This window comes from Glycine soja, chromosome 11 (assembly GCF_004193775.1).
Source record: "Glycine soja cultivar W05 chromosome 11, ASM419377v2, whole genome shotgun sequence".
Classification (NCBI taxonomy): domain Eukaryota; kingdom Viridiplantae; phylum Streptophyta; class Magnoliopsida; order Fabales; family Fabaceae; genus Glycine; species Glycine soja.
The window spans coordinates 48413652-48431003 of NC_041012.1; the positions used below are offsets into that span (position 1 = coordinate 48413652).

The window sequence follows — 17352 nt, forward strand, 5'->3', positions numbered from 1 at the left end:
GTTTAACGTAGAAAGTAAATAAACTTTTAATTGTTTATTAATAGAAGGGCTTTTTTGGGAATAAGTGGATAAAACCGAAAAAGAAGTCAAAATTTGCCGTTTCAATCTCCAAGACCGGGCTTACTCAAAGGCCCAAAGTGCTTCAAAGCCCATCAACAAAAATGTTAGACTAACTGTTGCCCTGATGGATGGCCATAATAGCCACCTGGTCCAGCACTTACGAACCTACACAAATTAACCCAATTTTCCACGATGATTGAGGTATATGCTCCATTCTTTGTCATCTTTTATTTCAGTCCATTTCTTCTCACTCATTTCCATTAACATATAATCCCTTTTACTTTTGACATTGATTTTATTTTGCAACACATAACTTAGATAGATTATGATACAGTAAGTATATAACTAAGATCAAAATCAAGCCTTTAACACGATTAGAGTCTTTATTTAGACCCGAAACTTCTCCAAGCATCTGTGCCAAGTGTGATAATCAGTACATCAGAATGTTCCGAAACTATAAACCGCAATGTTTTACTATCTTGTTCTGAATGGTGACTAGTTTTGGGCAATTCTATGTAGTCACCACTAAAAATATTAAATAAGTGCATCAGATATACATACTAGCTAATTAGCCATTGCAGGAACCGACCTCTTGGTACTCTTGCATGTTAGACATGAATGAAGGAACGATTTTAAGGACCTTGCTGCTGTAATTATTAGACCCCTCTTCAGAGCTTATGTAACACAGATTCTTTACTATTGGAGAATCGCAGTGAAGGATGAAGCTTGGATTTCTCTGGTTTGCTCTAGCACTAAATTTAATTAAAAATCCAGAGAAATCCAAGTGCGTATGTAAATTAAGCTTGGGTTGTATTGGCTCGGGATCCACTTCTCCCCAACATCTCGAAGTTATTTTTTTATAAAAAAAATCAATAATTAAAATAAATTTATACCATAATTTAAATTAATAATTACAAATTCAAAATATAATTTATTTATTTCAAGTATTTATATGTTGGAAATTTTAATTATAATGTAATTCATATATTAAAAATATTTACTTAATTATAAATTTTAATTCTATAAAAATAAATATTTATCTTATATACGAGGGGATTAAATATTTAAGAAATTTTCATTAATATAAATTTTATATTGGCTTATATAGTATTTAATTTTTTCATTTTTATTCATACAAGATTTCATTCCATATTTATATTCCAACAATATCACACATGCAAATTAGTAAAAGAAAATGATGATATGAAAAACTAAAGGAATGTTAAATAAATAATGCATATAAAGATAGAGGGTAAGACAGTGAGAACAGAAACTCAACAAGTACATCATACAGCTATTTCTGTGAGCAGTGGGACCTAGCTGCATGGAGCCCGCTTCGTTCTTGTGTGATGTCGGGATTGAGTATCAGATCCAAAGTCTTTCCTTTTCTTCTCAGTACATTACTGTCTGCTGTGGCATGGTCTATATATCATATAAAAAGCAAGGGGTGCCCACAAGCAGGGTGCTGGCTCCGTTCTCATACCCCACTGGTAGGAGAAATTATTACATAATTTAGGAGTATATATGTGATTCTGACTAATCTCTGTATAACACATTATTAACTCGTTTTTATAAATTAGAAAATATGTAATAATAACGAGTTGCACAATGATTAGTGAAACAAATGGGGTTCCCAGGACATATAATAATTTATCCATCGTTAGCTTATAACATGATCTACAAGTTTCATAGAGAATTACAAGAGGTTCGGACTAGCGAGGTAGCAGTGCGGATTTTATAAAATAAAATGGAATTGGCCAATTAACAAGTTTACTTTCTTGCTTTTCATTATTGCAGAAAGAATGGGAACAAAAGTAGTAGGGCTTCTAGACATTTTCATTGCTTGGGCATATATATAGTGACGTGTATCAGGTAGCTAGCCTTGAAAACCCCTCCCAATTCATCAGCATGAAGAAAAAAACCCGATGGAAATAGAAAACAAGATAACAAAACGTTTCTACTTATTGTTTCATGCATTGCCCAAAAGACTAGTTTTATAAAATTTATGATCATACGTTAAACTCTAAGGAAGAGGAGTTTAGAAAGGAAAAGACAGAGAAGTTATACATCTTATCTGTTTGCCTTTGACCTTCCATTCAGAAGGATAAATCTAATTTAACCAAAGAACTGCTTTCAGGTCCGATTAATTACTTTTGCATACCTGAAATGTAGTGGTAGTGTGTCTAAAGAAAAATAGTTGAGAAATTATAATTATATATAGTACATTAACTTGGTATGATGATAATGGAAAAGAAGAGATCATCGAGAAATATGCAATAAAATGAGTAATAATATAATGAAGAAAAATAGAAGAAAAAAATGTAAAAATAATATATATCTTATACTAAAGTTGACTCAAATTCTCATACTCTATTTTATGAAAGCGTCCAAATAGTACGCATATCCGTATATTCCATCTCATGCATGTTTCCCACTATTAATTCCACCTTCACCCACTAGTGTGTACACAGAAGGAAAATGATCATGAAACGAAAAATACATGCAGGAATAACTAATTTTACAAAGCAATGCTTCTTCTTCTATACCCAAATAATAACTCTGGTGCACAAATATATATAACATCAAATCAAAAGAAATCTTTCAAATCCATCTACGTACCTGGCTACATCCAATACCATATACAATATATATACCCCATCCCCAACTTTATGAATCCTATAATTAATATTAAGCTAACTTAAATCTCTGCAAGTATAATTCTATATGCTACTATTCAATGTTTACAGGGAGCTAGCATCCCCTCCCATGCCAGGAATTCCAGTATACCAGAATCACGGTACAATATTTCATAATTAGTGACTGCATGCATGTGTATATATATGTAAATGAAAATAACATAAACCCTCTCCTTTTCTTTTCTTGGTGCTGCTAGCGAAGTTAATTAGCCAAGTCTAGAGAAACACTCATCAGAACTCTAAGATTTCTCTCATAAATTATCCAATATTGTTTTAGCTAGCTAGCTAGCCATCAGTTCTTACTTCCTAGGCCACGAAATCTGGTAATAACTGATGAGCAACAAACCTCTTTCTGTTTTGAATATCAATGCTCTCATAAGTGGTTCCTGAGTGAGAAGAAGGTGGAGCAGTGTTGATAGTACAAAACTCATTTCCATTTGTTCCCATTTCAAGTCTCCTTCCCAGGTGTATATTCTGTGAGAGGAACCCATGTTGTTGAGTTCCTGACATAGAAAGGTTCTCATTGTGGGGAAGTCCAAGTGTGAGAGAAACACCGTTTCCATGGAACCTTGAAGCTAGTTGCTCAGTAGTGACATTAAATCTGCTTCCAATGTCTTCCATGGTGAATGCTCCAAACCCCCCACCATGGTTTGGATTGCTAGTCATCAAAGGGTACCCATCTTTTTGTTGGTGATGCCTTTCAATACCAAACTTTGTGTTGGCATCTCTATTATTTCCATGGTCACCACTATGCTTCATTTCCATGTCCACTGAAAGGATACTACTTGGAGAGTTTTGCATTTCAGAACTTCTTGGTTTGTTTGGACTCCTAATTTGCATGTCAGATGATCCTGCAAGATGGAAACCAGAGTGGGATTGAAGGGACCCTCCCATTGGAGACATTGAAGAGCTTGTTGAGATCTCGGTTGGGGAAGTGTTTTGGTTGTTGAAGCTTTCTTGTTTTGATTGGAGATGATCGAGTGCAACATTTGCTGTTGAAGCCAACTCCTTGCTCGATTCTTTTGATTTGGTGTTTTCTGAGCCATTACCTTGTTCATGCTCCTTGATTTCTTCCAAGTACATTTCTTCAACCATTGGCTTCCAAAGCCGAACTCGGGCATTGATAAACCAGTTTGACACCTGCATTAGAAAGAGTAGTATCAGAAACCTCTCACATTGCTAGCTAGCTACAACTGTTGTTATTAGTTCATGTTACCGAACCACTTTAATGTGTAAATTAGCATGGGGAGAGGAGGACTGCAAAATTTTGTTCCTTTGATTTTGTGATGTATTTTTGAAATGTTTATAAATCAAAAAGATTAAAAAAAAACAAGTGAAAAAAAATTGTATGTCATGGGAAAAATATATCAACTTTTACCCCATTTTGAAGTGAAAGAAGAGTGATAGGAAAAAAAAAGAAAAAAATGTAATAGAAAAAGTGATAAGTAATGTGATAAGAAGTAAAAAAAATAATGTGAAAAGAGATGAAGTGAAATTAAACTTATGTTTATAATATTTGATATGATAATTCGTAAATACCACACTTCAATTTACAACAAGAGTTTCAAGTGCGGAATTTCCAAAGATGAGTATAACTCCATTCTTTGGTTTAGTTAACTTAGAGAAAGAGAAAGAATGAAAAAGATATAAATATGATAATAAGAGAGTAAACATCGTAATAGGTGAATGTTAATAAAGTACTTGATATATAAGAATATTTATATAACAACGCTATTAAAAAAAGAAAAAGTTTTTTTATCAGCTCTCTTAAAAGCTTTTAAAGAAAAAGTAATTATTTCTTAAAAATTAATTTACATCAAGCATGCATGTATTAATTATTTCTCAAAATTTAATTTGCATTTCCTTAAGGCATATATGGTTTGATGAAAACATACCTGGCTCCTAGCAAGTCCAGTTTGTTTAGCAAGCATAACTTTATCGGAGTCCTTTGGATAACTGCATGCCACAATAAGTAATAAGTGGGTGGTAATTAAGTATACATAATATCTAAAATTAAAGTAATTAAACGAAACACAAAGTTAATTGTCCATAGAAATATGTTACATACGGGTGAAGGAAATGCTCAAAAAGCCAAGCCCGAAGAATGGAAACAGCTCGTTCAGGCAAGCCTCTTTGGGGCCTCCATGCATTGGGTTGAATCATTCCTAGCTGCTGAAGTGCCCTTTGTTGCCTGAGATGGTGGTCAACAAACCTAAGCCTCGACCCTTCTACTTTAACTCCTAAACAATCATCTTCACCCAATGTCTTGCTCGTGGCTTTGATTTGTGCAGAGATTGCATCTTTAAGGCACCTGAATTGCTTTGAGATAGTCTTTAGGGCAAGGGCAGTGTAAGATTTTGCCGCCCCATAACCTGCTGCCTGCTCAAATGACGATACCACAATTTGCATTTGGTGGTGATATTGTCTGTACCTTTGTTCTACCTGCAATTAAAAGAAAATTAATTAGAATCTCACATACACACACATATATATGATCATATGTAGATAATAAATGTAATTAAATTGTATCTAAGCTAATTAAAAGTTAGACTGGACTTTAAGATGAATCATGAAAAGAGACAAACTTAGTAAGAAAATTGGACCATTATTATTAGAGTTTATACTTTTAACTCTCCCACTTCATCAATCTGAATGAATGCTGAAACTGACCCAACTGGGTCCGAACTCACATTATTCTCTGACAGTACTCAACAGACCAAATTACTTTTCCTGCCAAGTTTACTTTCTTTTCCTCTACACATAATTTCAGGACACAAGATATAACTGAAAACGAGAGACAGCAGCATCACACTTTCAATTTCACTGACACTTGCCAGTGTCACATTCTTGATATTGCCCCCTCCAAAAGCTGAATATCGTACATAATTTTCCAATTACTGAATCATATCATCACCAACACAGACTGAATAACTGACCAAACCAAACAAAATGGCACCACTCTTAACCGATTGCTTAAGTATAGTACTATCACAAGATCAATCAAACATATATATACACACACACACCCACACACAACACAATATTGCATGACACATCCAAAATTCACTATGCATATAATAAGTAATTATTATTATTACCTCATCGAGCATGGTCACAAGCTTGGACTTCTTCATCTGAAGCTCTTGCCTCTGAGCGGTGCTGAGTTCAACCACTTGTTTCCCTGCACTGTTTTCTCCTCCACCACTTGAACCATCTCCACCATCACCAGCAGCACCAGAATTAGTTGATTCCCTATTCGCTTTCACCTTCTCTGAGAATTTCTCCTCTTTGTAGATTCCTTTTCCCACGTTCACAACTTCATCCAGAAGCTCCTGTGCAGCTTTCAAGTACTTTGACCCCATAATAACACCTGAAACTCCGATCGACGCCGACATCGGCGAGTTCCCAATTCCGGCAACGTGGCCCTGTCCGGCCACGTCAAGCTCGCCGGAAACTGATCTAAAATTTGTTTGCTGTGATGAAAGACTGAGAGACAAACCCTGCTGACTCGGCCGCCGGAAACCGCCTCCACCGGAGCTGCTAGACGGCGTTCCCGGCTGATCAACCACCGGACCCCAGAGGTTATAGTGAAGGCGAGGGGCGGCGGTGGAGGCAGTGCCTGCCCCGCCGGAGAAGCCGTGGAAGGCGGCGATGTTTTCGCCGATCAACGACGGTCGGGAGTGGTCATCGGAATTGCCGGATCCGATGATGCTTGTGACGCCGTGAATCACGTGGTGATGTTGTTGGTTTGGTGACACTGGCGGCGCGTGTGGGATATTCGCGAGGTTGGGTGCGTTGGGATTGACGAGGAGCGTTGTTGGGTGGTGCGGCGCGTCAGCGTAGGGTACGTAAGTTGGGTTCATAAGGTAAAGCGTTTGCAAGCCGCCATCTGCAGAAGGTTGAATTTCCGAAGTGCTTCCATTAAAGTACGTCGCCATGTTGCGTTCTTCTTCAATTCTATGATTGTATCTCTCTCAGTGACACTGTACAAAACAACAACAACTTTCTATTATTAGCCTTTCATTTCAATTCATCATCCTTTTCTAGGATCTATATAGTATTCTATTAGCCCATTATGCATGCATATGGTTCAGTTATGTTGGATTAACACACACGCTTCTTCCACCAATGTTGGGGGGTTTAATTAAATTCCTTGCTTGTTTGTCACAGATCCTGAAAAATAATGAAAATTAAACAGCCTCGGCTGCTGCTGCTGTGTCAGTGAATCCTAGTAAGTTATAAGTACCTTAAAATTCACAAATCAATCTGGACAAGTACTTAACAATTCAGCATCATATCACTCATGGATTGAGGTATGAAAAGGAAGTTGTATCCGGAATATGATTGTTTATGAAAAAGTGATAGATAGATGATGGATGTGAAAATGAACAGAAAATAAAATTAAAAAAAAAAATAATATAAAAATGGAAACAGATGCCGAGAGAGAGGATTCACAATTCACATCAATATGTGCAGAAATTAACGAGTTGGGTGTGTGTGTCCGTACCATTTTGCTGAATTAATAAATGGATAGAGGGAGCTATAAACTTGAGGAAGCTGAGAAGGAAGGTAGAAAGGTGCTGTCTAGATAGACAAAGTGTCCATCATCGCGGGGCAGGGGATGCAAGTAAATTAAAGCTTCTCTCCCTTTTGCTTTCAGATGGATTTATATTGGGTTGGGACTTCACTTGGGAGAGTTTCATGAGTAGTACTCTCTGCAACTTTGTTGTCTTCTCCAAACGAAAATTCTATATAAATTTATAATATTTAAAAATAGGAAGATATGAGTGATCAGTGGTGACTGCTGAGATTGTGGTCCTATGTATTTTGGGTAATGATGTTGATTAATTAATTAATTAATATCCCATTGTAATTGCTTTTAATTTATCAACAATAATTGACAGTTCAAAAGTAATTTTCTTGTGTTCTACACGCTCAGATCTAGCGTTTGCGCTAACTATATGCGTCTTATCCTCAACACTTTTTTGAGTTTCCCAGTTTTCTCTTTCCTTCAGAGTGTGTTTGATACACATAAAAAATGATATAGTATTAGAACTCGGGCATAAAAGCAAAACCCCGTAGACATATGTAAACCACTGCACGTATTTGTTTGATTAAAACAAACCAAGCACTCCTTCACCTCCAAACACGAACTTAATTTTAAAAAAGGAAATTTAATTAAGTTGTCACGATTACGTACTCCTTGTCAAAACTCTACAAAAAGATCAGGACACAATTATAAACCAGAAGTGAAAGAGATTTAAATAATAAAAAAATGTTTGATTAACACCTTAAAATCTATTTGACACAGAAAAAAATATATAAATATAATAAATTTTATTATATAATAGGAAGAGACATTTTGATGGCATACTTAAAATAAATAAATAATGATTCGTGTATTATTACTCAATAAATAAAAAGAAATATAAAGACAAAGGATTAATCTTAATCTTGATGGAAATTTTGCCTTTGATTATATATTCAGAACTTCATAATAATTAGACCTGTCAACAGTTTAATTGGGCTAGTTTGAATCGTGGGTTAACTCATTTTTTACAAGGATGGAACTAATCTAATGATAAGAACTGAAACTTTGTTACTAACCCCAATCTTTGGCGGCCGGTCGTGGATCAAAGAGTGCGATCTGTGATTCAGTACTCTTTTTTAAATATAAAAATAAAAATTATAAAAATAAATTTAGGTTTATATAACAAGTTTTAATTTTTTTTTATCGCTATAAACTAAGATGAATAAAATATAGATTATTTTTTTAACTATAAAATATCAGAATATAATACATAACAGAGTGTATCAATTATAACAATAATTAAGTACTAGAAATTAAATATAAAACTCAATATACATAAAATACTAACCTGATAAGAGGACATTAACAAAAACATGTCGTTTTAAATCCATCATTTGTAATTTTACTACTTACAAAAATGTAAATATATAACAAAAATAATTCAAACTAACATGATATTCAAGACCCTTAAAATAAAAATTTGGGCAAGCGGAAGCAAATTAAGTTCAGACGAATTTTTCACATCCTAGTCCAAATTTCCCGATTTGGCAAATCATACCAGCTAGGGTTGTTCACGGGTACGGGTCCACCACCTATGAATCTGAATTGACCTAAATCGATCCGAACAGTTTCGATTAAGTCATTTATGTATTTGAGTCAAAATCGAACTGAACCAATCAAAGCCTTTTATGTATGAGTTGGATCACGAGTTTAGATTTATAAATCCGATCAAAATCAAATCGAATCAGTCAAAATTTTTAAAGTTGTTTGATTTGATTTTAAATATTGTTAATATTAGGACTTCAAATGTTGGGATTACTAATGTTGAAATTTTTTAAGGTATTACTTTTAAGTATATTGTTATTTGTTTCACCTTTTTTCATATTTTTTTTTTGTTATGTTTATGATATTAATTGAACATATTTTGTTCATTTGTTTCAGCAAATCTAGTTGTAACAAATTTGATTGTAAAAAATCTGGTTGCGGTAAAACTTACATTAAGAAATTAGTTTGTAGAAAATAGTTATGATTCATATTACTATAAATCTTATTGAAAAATATTTTGTTTTAATTTATATTAGTCTACTTTAAAATATTATGTTGATGGTATTAAATGAATTAATTTTATACATTCAGTAAAATTTGATAATATTGTGTTAATTATATTGAATATTTGAATGAATCATGATATAAAATAATAATTTAAGGAAAAAAAAAAGATCAAATTTAAATGAATAACCTGTTGACTCGAATCGAATCAAACTATTCATAAATGGATTAAGTTGGATTTAAAGAAGATGTGAAAACAAAATCAAATCAAATCAATTAAATTTAATTAGATTGAATCCTAGATTTCACCAAAACCGAACCTTGAATCACCCGAAACATCCCTATACTAGTTGTTGAAACTTATCTCATTTTGACACTCCTAACAATAACTCCTCTTTATTCGTTGCTACTTTTCTTTTCTCATATCCCTTCTCCCATTATAATTCAAGATATTTTCTCCATATTTTATGTAGTTGAAGGCGGAACTAGAAGATTAAAAAAATATATATATGTAGAAAAAATAGAAAACAAAACTTACAATAGAAAACTACAATGGAAATACTTATATATATAGCGGGGCCGTGCATGACAAACTTTTAACAAAGAAATGATTTTATATATCAGATTTGTTAACCATTGCCTTTATATCATCAATTAAAGAAGTCAAAATATAAGTTTTCTAAAAGTGTATTATTTAATACCAGTACTATTAATACATTAAAACAAAATTTAGAATGCAGTTTCTCTGATCTCATTAAAATTAAAGCTTTATCTTATTAATCAATATTAACATTTAATAGTAATTTTTAATTATTACCTTAATAGAAAATGTTAAGATTTAATAGTAATTTTTATTATGCGATATAATTAATTAAGTAAAATTATAATTTTAGTGAATGAAAGTATTTTTTTTGTTACAGTCCCATTTTTTTGGTACAGATTAATAAAAGTATATAAAAAGCTGTATCTAAACTTTTCCTTAATTAAAAAATCGACCGTAACATTAATGCACTATTTACAAAGTATTTCTAATTTATATGCATGAGACAAATAATTAATTTGTTTTCACTCTTTATCATTCAATGTATATTACAGTATTAGTCATTGAAAGTTAAGACTCGAAGTTATATACCACTAAAAAGATCACTTATGCATTATATATTTATATATATACAGATGTCACAAACCAGTAAGCGTGTGTGAGATTGATCCATGCTTAATGTGATTTAAAACCAATATATATATGCACGTGCCACTAAGTCACTAATTAAACATGTTTCAATGATAATAATAATAATGAACTACAAAATCGTCCCCACAAAATGTACGTGTGTTACACCATCAACGATCACGCCCAGACCAATGAATTCTTATCTTTGCTGGGAAAGGTAAAAAAATAAAAAGTTGGTTCTGATTAATTGCGCTGTCGGTCCTTTAAATATCCTGCTACTAGTTAATTTTTGTGGATTAAAGCACGTGTAGTGTAGGTATTTTGCTTGCGAAGAATAGCGTATACATCATGATTCATGGTATCAATTCCTTGGAAGCAAAAGAGATTAAAAAAAATAAAGAGGAAGAATGATTTAAGAAAGGAAAAAAAAATAAAGAATTCTTGCTAATAATAATAATAATAATTATTTGATAAGAACGGTAAAATCTCATACAGCTAATCGTATATTTTCTTTTCACTCAAATATATAACTAGTAAACATACTTAATTTTATATTGATTAAGGATGCTAGCGAAATTTATTAAATTTTCTTAATTTAACATAAAATTTATATTTCTTAAACCATCTTTAAACATATTTATTAGAGATGGTATCCACATTTAAATTAAAGTATTTTTGAAATAATAACATTAGATAGGATCAAATTAATTAAAATTTATTTATATTTCAATTTATTAAACTTGAGATTTTTTCTAATATATAAATCCCTGAGAGTAGAAATGAAAATTAACTTTTCATGCAATATTGATCACTGGAATATCCATGTAATTCATTGAACACTTAGTTCTTCATTATTAGTCTCCCCACTTGTAAAATTTTATACAGGTATTTAATAAAGTTCATATATATATATATATATATAATTTTAATCTTCATGCATTATCAGTATAAAACTTTTTAGTTAAATTATATATAACATTAAATTAAGAAATCCATACAAAAATTACTATAATTTACATTATACATAAAAAAATCTTAAATACGAATAAATTTACCTTTTAATTAAAATAGTTTTATAAAAATAAATTTACAAACATCCAAATAAATTTATTTCATTTATTCAAGTCGCAGAAGGTGAATGGCTGAGTTAAACAAATCATAATTTGTACTAAACATGTGAATTAATTAGCACAATATCACTAATTTCAATTTAATTAAAAATCCTAAATTCGAATTTTAGATATATATATATATATATATATATATATATATATATATATATGGAGTAGTTAATTATTAGAAGATTACCATAAAAAAATTGACAAGAGAATATTACCATAAATAATAGCAATGATGTTGTAAAAAAAAAAAAACATCAGTTTTGTTCATGCAATCAGGAGGATAAATAATTATAAATGACGGAATGCTATAGTTATCGACTTATTTTGGGTGAATGTATTTCTTTTAAACAGTCAGTTTCATAATGGATTACGAGGTTTAATCATCATTTAAAAAGATAAAATACTACTGCTACTCAAGTTTATGTCGGGGGCTCAAATAGGTTGACTGGTAGGATTTCGTTTTAATTACACCTGTTAACTTAATTGGTTAACATCGCTTTTAGTGGAAAATATCTTATCAAGAAGATAATTAAAAGAAGGAATCTATTAGTTACTCTTCAAAAAGTGGATGAGAGGAGATGACTGAAACGAGAGACTTATAGATGTCTACCGTCGCATAATTTAATGTTAGAAGTTTCAATTTGGATGCCCATGATGGGCACAAGCTACCTTTGTCATTTTTACATTTTTTTTAAATATTATATTACGTATCACTCTATGAGACGCTAATTTTGCACCACCCGACCCAAACAAACATTATGATTTTGATTTCAACCAAGATATTTATGGATTTTTATAATGTTTTTATTTTTTATTATTATTCTTTTTTATTTCATATCACAGTATTTATCTTTTTTTCTCTTTTTCTTAATAAATACAATTACATCACTACCCAAAAACAAATTAATTTCAAGCTAATGCTAATCATCAAAAGTCACTGTTAATGACTGTTACCGTGTTAGAGTGATGGCCACAAAGTAAGGATGTATTCATGAACGATCTAATCCCATGAGAACCTAAAAAATAATCCAAAAAGTCACGGTTCCTCAATTTGCTTCCTAAACTGTTTATTATGTCTCTAGACTTTTTCTCTAATTTTTCTTATTTCACTTTTTTCTACGTTCAAATCTATCTTAATTTACTCTACCTTTCATATATACTAAAGAGATGTTTATGCTGATGTACGGACTCACACTTATATTTGAGTATTGATAAATATAAAATATGTCAATATATATGTATAATGTTTGAAAATTTTGTTTAATGGAATGATAATAATATTAAAATATCTATAGGAAAAAGAAAATATTAATTTAAAAATGTATTCCTAATTATATGGTAGAATGTTTTGAATGATATTAGTGAGATTATGATAATAACATCGAGTGGAAGATTATATAATAAACAGAAATAAATGAGTTGTTGCATATGTATAAGAATTTCTAAGATTCCGCTCGCACTTTTATAATGCCAACAATTATATTGAATTGATACTGGTATTTAATATTTACTTCTACTTAATAATTGAATAAAATGTCAAACTCACTACAATCAATTACTCGCGAGTTTCGTCCATCGCAGATATGAAGTGTATATAGTATGTATAAAAAAGAAATATTAAGATTGTAAAATCATTCGCACATGCCTTTTCTCTAATATTCCATTTTGATACTATTTATAAGATTCAAACTAAAAATAATGTTTAATTTTTTACAAGATCCAATTCATATTATTTTGTAAAATCATTCGCACATACATTGTATAATTAGTTTTTTTAAGTGGTAATAAATTCTTAAAAAAGTCCAAAATGAAAAAAAAAAAAAAAGTCCAACCAACATATAGTGACTTTTGCGTGGTGGCCTAAATAATCATTGTGTTATAGGTCCACAAAAAGTGTCTCGATCCTCACTAGCAATTAAAATGAAAACATCCCGAGGCTCGCAAAAGTTACATTATCTATCTATCTCATCCCTTGCTTTTGCACACATCTATGACTACTACTATTACTATTTGCCCCGAGTGAAGGTGACCCATGATGACTCACATTTACCATGCATGCCGCGGTAAATTGGCACTAACGAATCTCCATATTGACCATTAGCTACCTAGTAGTAGTTTCTAACTACTCGATTCATTTTTGCTACCTCGTCATGTCCTTAATAAAATTAGAAAGCACAAATGCACCCCAAACATAAATATACGTACAATTAGATCATGAATCATGATGTATTAAGAATTTCTTAGGTGATGTTGGAACATAGTAGAAATTTCTTTCTAGCTATGAATCTCTCATGCACGAAATCACCAAGATGAGAATTAAATGGCATTTGCTCCTCCGGCAGTACCTCAAAATGAGCAGTTGTGGCCATGGACCACAGGGTAGTTTTTGGCTTGGCTCATTCAATAGCCACAAGTTGTGGGCCTATATATGTGGGTGCGTCAATATCACACGCCATAATGACAATGCTAAGCGCCTCCAAACACGCAAGTATGTATATTGTTTCGTCTGGTTCTCCCCCAATATTTATCCACCAACAGAATTAAAGCCTTAGCTTGGTGGGTGTGATCACCCTCCAAATACAACTAGTACTTGTATAGCATATGCTGTTATCGATCCCATTGTCTTTTCCCCCCTTTAAGATCCAACAATAACCATACATACCACAATAGCGGTTGGGAACTTACTATAAGCTAGCTACTCGTATACTTTTTAATCAAATACTAGTACTAGTAATAATGAGTTATCAAACATGTACTATCTATTCAATATATTTAATGATTTAATTTGCAAGCATTTACATAAAATCCATTAATTAATAAATATTAAATATTATACTAAAAAAATTATATTATAGTACCATTGGAACTATGATTTGATAAAGAAAAGTTTAAGAAAAAAGAGATATACATTCTATTACAAAGTCAAAGCATGTTAAAGTTAAACCCCCCAACAACGTTCAATAAGGATTACAATAGAAGATTTTGTCCATCAAAGTAGATTGACGGTGGCAGAAATTGAATGTATATCATTAACCAATCCCTGTTGTGATCACCACTATAACCCTATAGCATACGATATCACTAGCACACTTAGCTTGCATAGCTTGTCTTGAAATGGTTGCAAATTATTGAACCACGCCAGGAGAATCAATTGAGTTTTGTCCATTCCTATACCAAATGGGGTTTCTCATACCGAGTAACGCGGCTGCGGTCGTAGGCAGCGGGCCACATAACACCTTCATTATTGAGTTCCAAAATGTTCATAAGACACCCTAGCTAGACACACCAATAATGCAGAGAAACTAGAAATTCTATCTAAAACTCTTTTTTACAACGCTTCTCCTGACAGTGAGATAAGAAAATAACAAACAGAAGTATACATGAAATAAGGTAAGTAATGTTATTTTTGTAAGAGCTGAGTGATTATATTTTCACAACAAAATATTTCAAGATACATGAGATAAGATACGTGGTATAATAAAATTAGATATATAAATAATTATAAAGAAGTACTCTAAAGAATAAGAAAATTATAGAAAAGATTACTCCCTTGCATGGTATCTTAGACTCTTCTTCCATAGTTATCGGATGGAACATGCATCATTGTGAAGAAAAAGTTCGTGAAAGAAAGAATAAAAAAACCTACTTAACTAGTCCTGGAATTGACCTAGTAAAAGCCAAGTGGATGTGACAGGTAAAGTTATCCTACTGTCCTTGCTGGTTATACATCTACGAGGGAATATATATATATATATATATATATATATATATATATATATATATATATATATATATATATATATATATATATATATATAATGTTTTTTATATTGAAATTATAATTGTATGTCAATTTTGTACAAAATTTTCAACAAATAAAAAAAAAGTATATAATATAAATGACTAATGTGATAGATAATACGGAGAAAACTAAATTATAAAAGTAAGAAGTATAGATCAATGATTTGTTAAAATATCATGATTGGCATAATAATGGGGGGAAATGTATAACAAACAAATTATAAAAATATTGTAAAAATTCGTTACATGAATATTATAACTCATATTTTTTCCTGATAACTTGTATTGAAGTTGTACACAAAGCTTTTCAAGTAATCAATTTAGTGCATCAGATGCATATAAAGGGGGGAAAAAGGTACAGGAATATCTGTAAGGTAAATTCGTACCTTTTGCGGGAAGTCACATAAATGTACTATATATGGTTCCTGAGCAGTGAAATGAGAGGAACGAATCCGAATTCGTTCCACGCCACTTCTTGGACGCCATGCTTTCCTCAAAGTCAAATTGTCTTTTCAGTAAGTGTTATTTATAATTAAGTATATAGTTTGAAAGGCATATTATATATAATTTATTAATGGCTTGATGTTGAAATATGGCTGATGGTAACTGATCGGAGTAGCCTTCTTTTGCTTTCAAGTTTAAAGAATAAAAACCCATTTTGCAGCTAGTGTACATGTCCCACACGAGTTCAATACAAGCTCCCTCAGGGTTTTACGGCAAGAATTCATGAGTTCTACCGTCAAAACTTGATGCTGGCCTTGTCACCCTCGTGTCTAGCCACTTAGCTAAGAAAAGTGGAACAAAAAAGATGGATGCATATAATATCTTCAAATCCGGAGATAATCAGAGCAACTAATTGGGAAACTCACCCCTTTCATGAAATTGATGGGATCGGCATATCAAATTCAAAAATTCTAGTTGTTTAGGGTGTGTTTGATTTGTATTTTTATTTTTTGAAAATTGTTTTTATTTTTAAAAAATTAGAATTCTTGAAAATATATTTGGTTTTACTTCTTATTTTCTGTTTTTAAGAAATAAAAATACTCAAAATTTATAATATATTAATTTTTTTTGTATTTTTATATTTGTTTAAAATTACATTTTTTGTCATTACATTTTTATTTTAACCAAAATGAAGTTTATGTTTTCAACTGAAAACACTGGAAACGAAATTTTATTGTTTTCATTTTTTGGTTGTTTTCTGTTTCCATTTTCACTGAAAATATCTTTAAAAATCCAACCAAACATATTTTCATCACTATTTCCTGTTTTCAGTGAAAATAAAAATAAAAACAGTCAAACCAAACACTTTCTTACATTTTCGACATATTTTAAGATAAATAAAAACCACAACATAACGAGTACACCGATCCACAGGAACCTCGTCCCACATGTAGAAAGAAAAGTCAAACAAAAGAATTTAATTTTGAGAAAAATTAGAATGTGCATTGAAACTCATAATTCAAAAGATGAGATGTATTTCCTCCCTTCTTTTTATAAGATCGAATTAACTAATTTATCATAATTTTAAAAAAAATTAATATAGTTAATAATATTAAAATTATCTTGAATTTATATATATTTCAAAATTTCTTCTAACATTAATAATACATTTATTCCTTTAATTTTTATTAGCTATACATGTAAATAGCTAAAGTAAGTTCTCAAAATGTAAATATATAATATTAATCTTTATTATTAAATTATTTTTACTCATTATTAATTTTAAAAAAATGTGTCTGTTTTTATCTTCATGGCCTTTAACTTAAAAAAAATGCTAGGATTATTTAAAATTATGTTAAAGTATTTTTAGTTTTTTTTTTATTTTTGTTGAAGTTAAAGTTGAACCGTTTGAGTATTATTCAAATTCAATTCTTGATCAGATTTTATTTATTTTTTGGTTGAATTTTTTATTAGTCGTGA

The 17352-nt window shown here is 31.1% G+C and overlaps 1 protein-coding gene across 2 annotated transcripts; it reads right to left on the reverse strand.

Annotated features, from left to right (window-relative positions):
• Positions 1 to 2410: 2410 nt before the first annotated feature.
• Positions 2411 to 7491, reverse strand: LOC114373773 (BEL1-like homeodomain protein 1). Of its 2 annotated transcripts, none has more exons than XM_028331311.1 (5): positions 7264 to 7491; positions 5855 to 6739; positions 4825 to 5198; positions 4652 to 4712; positions 2411 to 3896 (listed from the first exon to the last, which is right to left on the reverse strand). In XM_028331311.1, exons 2-5 carry the CDS (start codon positions 6692 to 6694, stop codon positions 3063 to 3065), a joined length of 2109 nt encoding a protein of 702 aa, XP_028187112.1. In that variant the 5' UTR covers positions 6695 to 6739; positions 7264 to 7491; the 3' UTR covers positions 2411 to 3062. The 2 variants fall into 2 exon arrangements, with proteins under 2 accessions (XP_028187112.1, XP_028187113.1); XM_028331312.1 differs by lacking the exon at positions 7264 to 7491 and adding an exon at positions 7003 to 7197.
• Positions 7492 to 17352: the final 9861 nt, after the last annotated feature.

What these genes read in the sequence shown, in the direction of transcription:
- LOC114373773 (XM_028331311.1), bottom strand. Translation starts at nt 6,694, where the DNA reads ATGGCGACGTACTTTAATGGAAGCACTTCGGAAATTCAACCTTCTGCA. An exon ending in TTTGAGCATTTCCTTCACCC is followed by an intron (nt 4,713 to 4,824) that starts GTATGTAACATA and finishes TGTGGCATGCAG; the next exon opens with TTATCCAAAGGACTCCGATA. An exon ending in CTGGACTTGCTAGGAGCCAG is followed by an intron (nt 3,897 to 4,651) that starts GTATGTTTTCAT and finishes TTTCTAATGCAG; the next exon opens with GTGTCAAACTGGTTTATCAA.